This window comes from Triticum dicoccoides, chromosome 2B, assembly GCF_002162155.2.
Source record: "Triticum dicoccoides isolate Atlit2015 ecotype Zavitan chromosome 2B, WEW_v2.0, whole genome shotgun sequence".
Lineage (NCBI taxonomy): Eukaryota > Viridiplantae > Streptophyta > Magnoliopsida > Poales > Poaceae > Triticum > Triticum dicoccoides.
In genome coordinates, this window is record NC_041383.1 from 66679127 (window position 1) to 66690932 (window position 11806).

At 45.2% G+C, this 11806-nt stretch overlaps 1 protein-coding gene across 1 annotated transcript; it reads right to left on the reverse strand.

Annotated features, from left to right (window-relative positions):
- Nucleotides 1-1874: 1874 nt before the first annotated feature.
- On the reverse strand, nt 1875-3686 carry LOC119367154. Its single transcript, XM_037632754.1, has 3 exons — nt 3195-3686; nt 2741-3074; nt 1875-1915 (listed from the first exon to the last, which is right to left on the reverse strand). The coding sequence occupies exons 1-3, from the start codon at nt 3684-3686 to the stop codon at nt 1875-1877; spliced, it is 867 nt and encodes a 288-aa protein (XP_037488651.1).
- Nucleotides 3687-11806: the final 8120 nt, after the last annotated feature.

An 11806-nucleotide genomic window follows, 5' to 3' on the forward strand; every position in this document is an offset into this window, starting at 1 on the left:
CGCCGTGGCAGCCCACATCCGAGCAGCGACCCGACCGGCCGCTGCTAGCACCCCGGGCCGCCCGCCGGCGAGCAGGGCCAGATCCGGCCGAATCTGACCATGCCGCAACAAGCACCACCAGCCACGCCCTCAAGCTCCACCTAGCCAACGAGCAGAGGAGGAAGAAGGAGGGCCACCGTCCTCGGTTCGTGCGCCTGGGCCGTGCTCATGTTTCTCATCGGCCAGTGGGAACTCGGCAATCCGGAAGGGTCTAGATTAGTGGATTATTTATTGTCGATAGGAGTATAATCCAACCCGGCCGCTCGCGACTCATGTGTCTACCTATCAATGTACTCCCTCCGTTTTAAAATAGATGGCTCAATTTTGTACTAACTTTAGTACAAAGTTGGGTCATATTTTGGAACGGAGGGAGTAGTTCCGATCCGCTGGCCAATTTACTGATCGATCAGTTCATATGTACTGTACATGAAAAACATAAGTTCCAGTGTGCTATGGGTCTTTGATTTGCCGCCCTGCTCTATCATTTTTGTGAAGCTTATGTGAAATGCATGAACTAAAAAAAATTGTAGGATCGTCAAGTCATTGCAATTAACCCGAGAGTGAATTGGGGTGAGAGAGGTTTCGTCAAAAAAAAACCGAGAGTCATTGCAATGCGGGAGCTCCCCGCCCTCTGACGAGGTTTCGTCAAAAAAAAAACCCGAGAGTGAAATGCTTCACATCTCAGAGATGAATGTCAGAAGAGCGACACTGCAACGACCTACAAAGTTGTTCAGCCATTGGACGCAACACTCTCAGCAGCTCTGAATCCAGAACGAAGCAAGTTTAGCTAGCAGAAGAAACACAGAGATGTTGAGCTTTTTGAACCTATATGGCTATATCTATAGGCAAAAGTAGGCGTCCAGTTCTGATGTCGTCGAGGCGCCGAAACTTGTGGACAGGTGAACGTTTAGACTCCTGCTCCGATCTTTCTCTACTCCGCGTCAACATCCGGGTGTCGCAGCTCATTGTAGGCTGAATTAGCAGAAATTATTTTTTGAATAAAATTAGCAGAAATTATGTGCCAATTAGGTGGCAGATCAACAATCAATAACAAGGTCAAGAAGAAAAAAAAACCTGAAAAAATATAATGTGCAAGGGGCTAAAGATTGTATGCACTATTGTAAGATTCTACGTGAATTTTATTCACGGCTTACAAAATTACAGTATCTTCTCTGCGAAGGTGAAATGAGATGACTAACTTGAATTGGCCTTTTAGCTTCTACAATTTCTACGAGCGGCAGATGTTATAAAATGGACCAACTGAATTATCTGAATCAAGGACAGAAATGTGCAACTAGCTTCAGGCCATCTTTTACCATGCATACACAGACTGATAAATCTACATGGCACCTACTACTTTTATCTTTCTACAGGATAGCAACAGTTTGAGACAGCTCCCCAAATTCAGGTCCTAACAAAACAAATCATAATATCCTTTTCAGACTAGAACAATTTCAGTAACCTGTTTGTCAGATTGTAACAACTTCAGTAAGACAAGTAGATTAACACTGCACCGAAATCTGAACAAAATTCAATCAAAGACCATCGATCTACAAATATCGCAGAATCGTCGACTCATTGCAATAACAACGGAATAACCCCTACAGTGAAATGCTTCGTCTATGAAGCACACCAGAGATCACATCCCAGAATTACAAAATTGTTCAGCCATTGGACGCAACACTCTCAGCAGTTTAGCTAGCAGAAGAAACAAAGAGTTTTCTGAACATATATCTATCTATCTATAGGCAAAAGTAGGCGTCCAGTTCTGCTGTCGTCGAGGCGGCGAAACTTGTGGACAGGTGAACTTTCAGGACTCCCGCTCCGATATTTCTCTACTCCGCATTGACATCCGGGTGTCGCAGCTCATTGTAGGCTGAATTAGCAGAAATTATGAGCCAATTAGGCAGCAGACCAACAATTAATAACAAGACCAAGAAGAAAAATAAATTGAAACAATATAATGTGCAAGGAACTAAATAATTTATGTACTATTGTAAGATACTAGCTGAATTGTATTCACAGGTTAGAGAATTAGTATCTTCTTCTCTGCAAAGGTGAAATGAGATGGCTGAACTTGATTTGGCTTTTTAGCTTCCATAATTTCTACTGGCGGCAGATGTTATGAAATGGACCGACTGAATTATCTGAATCAAGGACAGAAATGTGCAACTAGTTTGATCCAACTACTTTTACCTTTCTACAGGACAACTACAGTTTCCTAACAAAACGAATCATAATATCCTTTTTCCAAGCACGATCAGCTTAGCACTCGACGAAAGTGCGACCCAAATATCATGTTCATGCAGCAAAAACAGATTCAACAACAACAGTATATTTCTATACAGATAAGGTCAGCAGGAAAGCAGATGCACAATTCAAATCTCAGAGTCAGAAACGACATTTATTAAGGCTAAATCAAACGGTTATCACCATCTTCTCTGTTAAGGCTGAAAGGAGGTGAATCAACTTTTACAAGATTCCAACAGTTGCAGACACCTAACAGTTTCAGACTTCAACAGATTCCGCAACTGTTTTTCAGACTAGAACAATTTCAGTAACTTTTTTGTCAGACCGTAACAGCTTCAGTAACACCCCCACTAAAGTAAACCCAAAATACCAAAATCTGAACAAAATTCAATCAAGGACGTACTACTGGTTTTCAGTCAGGAGATACAGAGGAGGAAGTAAGGGCTCTCACCAGGGGTCCCGGCCCGGAAGACGATGATCTCGAGGGTGTCGCCATAGCCGCCGTCGGGCAGGTCGACGACGAGCGGGGTCAGCCTCCCGTAGCGGCCCGCTCGGACGCACATGGCGACGTTCCGGTAGTACACGCCGGCGCCGACGAGGAACCCCAGGTCGTCCCTCAGGCGAAACGCGGACCTCCCCCTGAACCAGAACTGGCGCCAGCCTTGGCCCATGGGGTCCTCGGGGTACTGCCCGTCGTCGAGCGCCCGCACGAACCGGATCAGCCGTCCCGGCTCCAGGTCCAGGTGGATGAACAGGCCCAAGGGGAGGTATCCGTATGGGGGATGCTGCTCGCAATCAAATTTGTCAACAACAGAATTGAACTACGGTTCAAGAAGAATTCGCTGAATCGCCGAAAGCAATTCAAGTAGATGTGTCAAGAAGACGGTCGGTCATGGCGAACTCACCGGAGGCGGGGCAGGAAGGGCAGGCATGTCCTCTCTGGCGGGGATGGGCTCGACGACCCAGTACATCATGGAGCTGACGCTGTTGTCGACGCTGACGCCGGCGTTCCAGCGGATGTACCTGCCGTTGGCGCGGAGGTAGCGGCCGCCGACGTTGCGGAGCAGGACGACGTCGTCCGCGAAGCCTGACCCCACGGCCCGCCACATGATGGTCTCCACCTGCGCCGTGTCGTAGTCGCACAGCTCCGCGCGGAAGCCGCGGTGGCCGAGCCGCGACCGCGTGGTCGTGGCGGCGAGGTAGCGGCCGTAGGCGGCGCTGTGGAGGAGCAGGTACGGGCCATCGTCGCCGTGGTAGATGTGCACCGCCCACGCCGCGTTCATGGAGGCGCGGCGCTGGCCGAGGATGACGCTCTCCCCGTCGTCGGCGGCGTGGAGGTAGGTGCGCGGCACGCGGCTGCGCAGCCGCACGTGGTGCCCGTCCTGGAAGCGGTCCATCGTCGCCGGCGCTGGAGGGCCGAGGCGGTGGGCTGCTGTGCGGTGGAGGGAGGGCGGGGGTTCTTGGTTTGTTGGGGACTCCGTCACTCCGGCGAGGAAGCTGTTGGTCGACGCGGTTACGTTGGGCGCCAAGGCCAGGTATTTCAAGGTGCTTGCGGCCGTTTCATCGGCCCAACCCACATTACCCAGAAGCGTCTTTCCTCGTCCCGGACAGGCCCGCACGACACTATCACTTGTACACCTCAAAAAAAAAAAACTATCGCCTGTGGGCAGTTTCCTCGGGGCAGCCCACATTACCCAGAGGCGCCTCTCCCTCGACATGGAAACACTAGAAGTGTAATCCCCCGACCCCCTAGAGCCCCCGGAGGGTTCACAGAATGAGGTCTTCACCACATAGCCCCGACCCGAGATCCCATGTCCGCTTTTATCCGCTTGCAACCCGGCCAACACAACATTACGGCCGTATGTCCTTCCCCCCTTTGCCTTTTCAAAAGTGGTTACTCCCGATCCGAAGCACCCCTTTGAGGAGCAATTTGCGCGAGAACTATATCTCATTTATAGCGATATTAGCTTCTGTATCGTTGAAGGTTTCCCCTGCACTTTACAGAATGGACCAGCCCGTTTCTGTGTGCTTGTTCGCACGCTACGTTTTGCTCGTGCTATTCTTATTTTCTATTCCTTTTTCATTTTCGTCCGGTTTTCTGTTTCATCACTTTTTTTACTTTTTTTTTCTCCTTTGTTTTTTCATTGTTTTCTTCATTTTATTTGGTTTTTATTAGTTTTTCTTTTCTTGCATTTTCTCTTCATTTTTCTTCATTTTTTCTTTTGTTCCTTTCTCCATTTTTATTGTTTTTCTATTAGATTTTCTTCTTGTTTTTTGTTTCTTTCTTAGTTTCATCTTTTTTTACACTTTCTTCGGTTTTATTATTCTTTTCTTGGGGTTTCTTTGTTTTCTCATGGGTTTTCACAGTTTTCTTTCGTTTTTTTCCTGTTTTTGGGGTGTTTCTCTTGTTTCTTCATGTTTTTTTTATTCAAAGTATGTCTACACATTCATGCACATACACTACGAAACACTTTTATACATATTTAACATTTTTTAAATATGTGATTAACATTTAAAGAAAATTATGTGTGATGACTACTTTTTCATACACATTGTACATTTGAGGTATATATTAGGATCATTTTTAATACATATTTAACATTTTTGAGATAATGATTATCATTTCTGTACATGATAACATTTTTATAAATTTATGTTTTTACGTTAAAAAATTTAATACATGTTCTACATTTTTCATATACACCAGAAACAATTGCACACATTTAACGTTTTTGAAATAGATGCTTAGTTTTTTTTGAATATTTTTGTATTTGATGATTAGTTTTTTCATACACATTGAACGTTTTTTATAGATATCAGGAACATTTGTTTAGCTAAATCCATCGACGCGGGTCCCAGTTTTCCTCTCGTCCTGGCGGCTCGAACCCTAGCCGCCGCCAGGGAGAGGCCGATCTTCCAACGCCACTCTCCGGCGGCTCCCCTCCACCGGCGACCTCGGTCGTCGGTGGTGAGAGGGGTCGCCGGATCCACGCGTGTGGATCATTTTTACTCTCTCATAGTTTAGGTTTTTAGGTTGTTCATCGTCTTTGCTTCGGCGGCGGCGATGACAATGCTGAATAAAGATTCTTTGGATCCTTCCCTGACGAGGCCATCGGTCCTATGGTTGGGGAGGGATTTGGAAACCAGTCTGTTCAAGTAAGGATGGCGTGGCGGTGGCGGCATCCTCGTGGTGGACCTGTGTCCTCGGGCTCCGCCGTTGCGACGGCGTTTGCTCCAGCGTCGGCGCGGAGCTTGGGAGGTAGTCCGGGAGCGGATGCAGATTGTGGTCTGCATCGACGACATCTGGAAGATGGAGCATGTGCTGGGCTCGTGGTTGGTGGATGGCAGATATGGTTTCCTCCTTCGGCATTTTAGTTGTGGTGGGTTGCCAGATCTGGAGTTCGATGGCGTGTTCGGGGTGTTGCCCCGGTCTGTTTTGTTCAACGGTAAGGGTTTCACTTTTGGTGAGCCACCTTGGAGGTCCGTAAAGCTGCATATCGGCAATGGAGCCGCGTCGAGCTCGGGTCAGGAGGTGCTTCGTCATTCTTTTCTTCGGTGGCTGCTGTGGTGGTGCCGGAGGCAGATGACGGGCGTTGGTGTCAAGCTCAGAGATGTTCTGTTATCTTTTCAGTTTTGTCATGTCGGTCTTTACGTGACTTGTACTTTGTTCTTTATGATATGAATGAGACACGTATTACCATGCAAAAAAAAGAACATTTATTTACACATGGTTAACATTTTTTTAATATATGATTAATTTTTTTAATACACAATCAGTATTTAAAAAAATATTCATCTGATGTTTGCTTTTTAAATACACATTTTACATTTTTTTACGGCATGAACATTTTCTTTACATGTTTAGCATTTTTCAAATATTTCTTGACAACTGTTTTTCAAATTCTTGATTAACTCTTTTCAAAGACATGGTCAACTTTTTTCGTACAAATAAAATATAAATTTTTTATACATAATGAAACAGTTTTTCTATACACATTTTACATTTAACAAATGCTAGATTAACATTTTTCAAATGTTTTATTAGAGGCCTTTTTGTAATATATTTGTTTTGAATATTTGGAAGTATAAAAGAAGTGGAAAAATAAAGGAAAAATGAAAACAAAAAATTTGAAAGAAGCAAGGTATAGCGGCGCCTAGCAATATTAAAGAGGAATATGTTGAGAATTAATGAGTTGGGTTCTTGACCTCATTGATTGTGATGAAATGGCCAAACCCCATGTGGTGGGTTGCCGCCATTGTCCCAAGCTTTGCTCGTCCATTCATTGAATTGCACCATTGCGATTGGTTGTAGAACGAGGAGACTAGGAGAAGACGAAGCAACGACATCACTTCAGTAACCTGGTTCGACGCCCTGATATTTGTGGACCTTATGTGGTTACAGTGGCGGACCCAGGCCTCGGCCAGGGGGGTGGCTGGCCGTTGCTTCGTTGGATGTAGGCACAGCTACAGTATTTTTCACTGTTTCACACTGTACATATGTTGTTTGCCTGGGGCGTCACTTTTACCTGGGATTGCTACTGTGTGGTTGTACCCTTGCACATGCTCAAGACCATCTTGAGCATCATCGATGTCGATAAGAATAGGTCACGCTGAGTTGGTGATCAAAGGTATTTATGAAACATCATTTTGCCATACTTTGTTGAGTGTATGGCATCCATTGCTATAAGGTCAGCATAAATAATCCGCGCTACATTATGTCTCAACTACTAACCATCAACACGCCTGATATAATGTTGTCTCAACAAAGATAGCACAACATTATAGTTTATGCAACAGTGTCTAAATAGTCAGACATGCATGTTATGAACCAGATATTATTTCATACAAAGTAAAGAAAACGCATGAGGGGGCGCCTAGCTACATATCCCTCCCAGGAAAAAAAAATCACCACCTAAGCGAGAGGAGCAACATGGATTCAATGAGCTAATAGTTGATATGGCACACGCTGACGTGCGCGCACACACACCCTAGGATTATATGCTAGATCTACACACTCTAAAACACTCCAACGGGTTCTATAGATATTTCATGATAGTGTTTAAGATACTTATTAACACATGATACATAAAAAGTGTAAACTCATCTTTTGGAGTAAAATGATTATATTGGTTTTGTTAGATTTATTATGAAATTCATTATAAGACAAGATTTTCATAAACAACCTAAAATAATTAAAATAACATGTTTTACAAAAGAAAATGTGATTCACTTTAGCACTAGAAATGCATTTGTAGTGATAAGTAGTAGAAATAATTTTTAACATAATATATACATAGGCATGTTTACATTCTTAATGCTACTATTTATACCTAAATGCTACTTCCTCCGTCCCATAATGTAAGACATTTTTTGACACTACACTAATGTGAAAAAACGTCTTACATTATGGGACGGAGGGAGTACTATTTAGACCTAAAAAGTAATAAATATATTATTTGAATGATGTACCAATAAAAGCAACATAAGATTAGTGATAGTACAAAAGTTCAGTATAAGTAGGCGATGCACTCAAACAGAACATGAAATAGTTGTGCAGACTAACACATAACATCTGATTTGCTCAAAAAATACATAAGCGAAACCAAAAACATTACACACCTGCTGTCCCATTGTGGTTGACTTGTGGATGACCGGCATGGCCGTGAGCCAGGGGCCAAGTAAAACCAAATGGTTAAAGACGTATTCTATTTTGATTGAAACGGAGTCTACATTCCTATCAAATTAATCAAGATCCGATCAAATAACGAGCAAAATTATATTGCTCGCAATGGGGACGAGGCATGCGCAGACTCCAGCGATGTAGGCGCTCGCGCTCATCAGACCAGGTAGGAAGAGACCCAGCAGAAGGAAGTAGCTGACCGCGGGCACCACACACTTCACAAGGATGAGACACCATGCTGGGCTGAAGCATATGAAGAAGATGACATACCCAAACCTGCAGCACAGCCCGGTGGCATTGACACCGATGACGAGGCCATTGCCACACAAGCATCCGTAGAGAGGCGCGACGTAGCAACTGAGCACGCCGGCGATGTTCGGCAGGGCAGATCTCCTCCCCACCGCGCATGACTTGTAGATGGCGGGGACCGCAATGAGCCACGGTGCAAATAGGACAAGCAACGTGAAGACGTCAGCTAATAGCACATGAAAAGAAAACGTTCATCATTTAGAACATCACTGATGAAATCGCGTCAGACACATATACGCACATACAATACTTGATACGTACCGACGATAGCAAAGCCGCCTATCGTCTGCGGTGTCAGAGCCATTGCGAGCCGCCATCGCTGCTTAAGGACACTGCAAAGAGCGCAAACATGGTTATACTTCAGGTTTATTTTATTCAAAAACTGCAAGCGTCTACCTACTCAAAGCAATACAGTTACACCCGATGAACATGTGTGCACCGTCACTGCAGTACATAATAATAATATGGATATCTGGCAATGTGGCATCGAAATGGATTGCCAAGGAACACACTCATCGTACAGTATGGACATGCATACCCAAATACTCGTACGAAACTGGACGTGCATAGCTACCTAAGATGGTTCCCATGCCATCACGATCTGTGCACCAATTGTTGGAATTGATCTACGGTTGAAACAAACCGTGAGAAAAAAGGGGAGCCTCCTTTTGACCTCCAGGTGCGCAATGATTTGAAGCACACCACACGTCCACACGTTTGGTTTTGGTCCCATGTACCTAGCACACATATATATAAAGAGAAGGGGGTTTTCATTATGGATAACAGCATAACGATCTAAACCACCTAACAGACGATCATGAATATGTGTTGAGGTATGTGAAGGCCATCTCCACCACCGGCCACCCCAGGGCTGTGCCTGCGGCGCCACTGCTACACGTCCACTGCATCTACGTGCTGCCCTTCTTTCCCAACCATGTCTCTATTGTTGGAGATCGCAAGATATGCAGCCACGGGCTACACATGCATGGGTTGGAACGAGCAGACATGGAATCTCACCAATTGCATGTAAGTTTGTACGCTTCCGCATAATAGTGGTGTTCTAGTCTGAGATTAGGTCCAAAAGTTGATTAGCCTGAAGCCAATTAATCTAACAATGGTATCATGAGCTGGTAAATCTCGGTTAGAACCCGAAAGAACATGCGGTGCCCCCATGTATGGTTTTGGCAATTGATGACAATCTCTATGGACTAATGGTTGCCTTGAGTTATATTTGAAGGATTTGTCCATAGGCTTTTCTTGGAGTTCGTTTGTTGGTTTCAAGGAGAGTTTGTGATGACCACGGTGCTATTAAGGAATTATCCAAAGATCGGTCATGTGAGTGTTGAGCTTATTGCAAGCATGTCTTGAAGAAGAAGATTGTGTGATCATTCATGTCTACCTTCAAGACATCATCCAAATGAAGAGAGTTGGAAAGATTCAACACACAAAGCGCACAAGATGTACCGAGGGATCAAGTGATCCCATGGTATGGTAAGCATTGTCCATTACGCTTTATGTGCTAACCCATGGTCTTCGTGAGAGTTCTTTGTGGGGTTAGGTTGTGGTGTGCAAGTTCAAGTGATGCATCACAAAGAGATCAAGTGCTTGAAGCTTGTCGTCCATTGTGGTGACAATGGACTTGTGAAGATGAGCGGAAGAGTAGCTCGCCCATAGTGGAGTATGGGGGAGCAATCAACTAGTCTTCATCAAGCCAACGCAATCAAGAAAGGTGGTCCATCTTGAGGAGGAGTAGATCGTCATCATCTAGCTCAAGTGGACTTTGTGCGAGGCGAAGGTTTGCCCTTGATAGGTTTTCTATTTTACCAGTCTTATGGTAGTAGTGGGAGACCGGGTTATAGGATCGATTGTCGTAATATCAAGGGGGGCTCTCGATGAGTTGCTTGATCGTATCATTCGTAGAGAGCTCAAACCATTGCATACTTGCATCATCTTTATTGGTTCTTGTTTGGTTCTTCTCCTTGTGAGATTTGGAGCTTATGGTCATTTTTATGACAAGCTCGAGTTCATCGAAAACGGAGTTCACATGCTTCTTCTATGATGTTTTCGATGTTGGAGGGTATGTCGGTTCTTCTCTGTTGGAGGTTTCACTCCTTTGTTTGTTAAGCTTGTTGGAAATATGCCCTAGAGGCAATAATAAATTAGTTATTATTATTATATTTCCTTGTTCATGATAATCGTTTATTATCCATGCTATAATTATATTGATAGGAAACTCAGATACATGTGTGGGTACATAGACAACACCATGTCCCTAGTAAGCCTCGAGTTGACTAGCTCGTTGATCAATAGATGGTTACGGTTTCCTGACCATGGACATTGGATGTCGTTGATAACGGGATCACATCATTAGGAGAATGATGTGATGGGCAAGACCCAATCCTAAGCCTACCACAAAGATCGTATAGTTCGTATGCTAAAGCTTTTCTAATGTCAAGTATCATTTCCTTAGACTATGAGATTGTGCAACTCCTGGATGCCGTAGGAATGCTTTGGGTGTACCAAACGTCACAACGTAACTGGGTGGCTATAAAGGTACATTATGGGTATCTCCGAAAGTGTCTGTTGGGTTGGCACGAATCGAGACTGGGATTTGTCACTCCGTGTGACGGAGAGGTATCTCTGGGCCCACTCGGTAGGACATCATCATAATGTGCACAATGTGACCAAGGGATTGACCACGGGATGATGTGTTACGGAACGAGTAAAGAGACTTGCTGGTAACGAGATTGAACAAGGTATAGGGATACCGATGATCGAATCTCGGGCAAGTACAATACCGCTAGACAAAGGGAATTGAATACAGGCTTGATTGAATCCTCGACATCGTGGTTCTTCCGATGAGATCATTGTGGAACATGTGGGAGCCAACATGGGTATCCAGATCCCTCTGTTGGTTATTGGCCGGAGATTTGTCTCGGTCATGTCTATGTGTCTCCCGAACCCGTAGGGTCTACACACTTAAGGTTCGATGACGCTAGGGTTATAAAGGAAGTTTGTATGTGGTTACCGAATGTTGTTCGGAGTCCCAGATGAGATCCCGGACGTCACGAGGAGTTCCGGAATGGTCCGCAGGTAAAGATTTATATATGGAAAGTTGTTGTTCGGGTTCCGGGAAAAGTTCGGTTTTTTTCGGTATTGTACCGGGAAGCTTCTGGAAGGTTCCGGAGGATTTCGGAGGGGTCTGGAGGTCCGGAAAATGTTCCACCACGTCCAATACAGCAGCATGGGCTGTAAGGGGGCGCCCTAGCCTTAATGGGCTAGGGGCACCAGCCCCCCCAAGGCCCATGCGCATGGGAGAGGGGAAACCCTAAAGAGGAGGGCCTCCACTTGACTTGGGAGGCACTCCTCCCCCCCTTGGCCGCCGCCCCCAACCCTAGATGGGATCTAGGGGGGCTGGCCTCCCTCTCTCCCCACCTATAAATAGTGTAGGGGTGGGAGGGCAGCAGCACCCAAGTTCTGGCACAGCCCTTCCCCTCTCCCAAGTCCTCCTCCTCTCCCGCGGTGCTT

Bases quoted from the DNA above. Each gene is read 5' to 3' on its own strand.
- LOC119367154 (XM_037632754.1), bottom strand. From the start codon at position 3,686: ATGGACCGCTTCCAGGACGGGCACCACGTGCGGCTGCGCAGCCGCGTG. The intron at 3,075-3,194 runs GTGAGTTCGCCA...GATTGCGAGCAG, and splicing joins CCCTTCCTGCCCCGCCTCCG to CATCCCCCATACGGATACCT. The intron at 1,916-2,740 runs GTGAGAGCCCTT...CTGCTAATTCAG, and splicing joins CTTCCGGGCCGGGACCCCTG to CCTACAATGAGCTGCGACAC.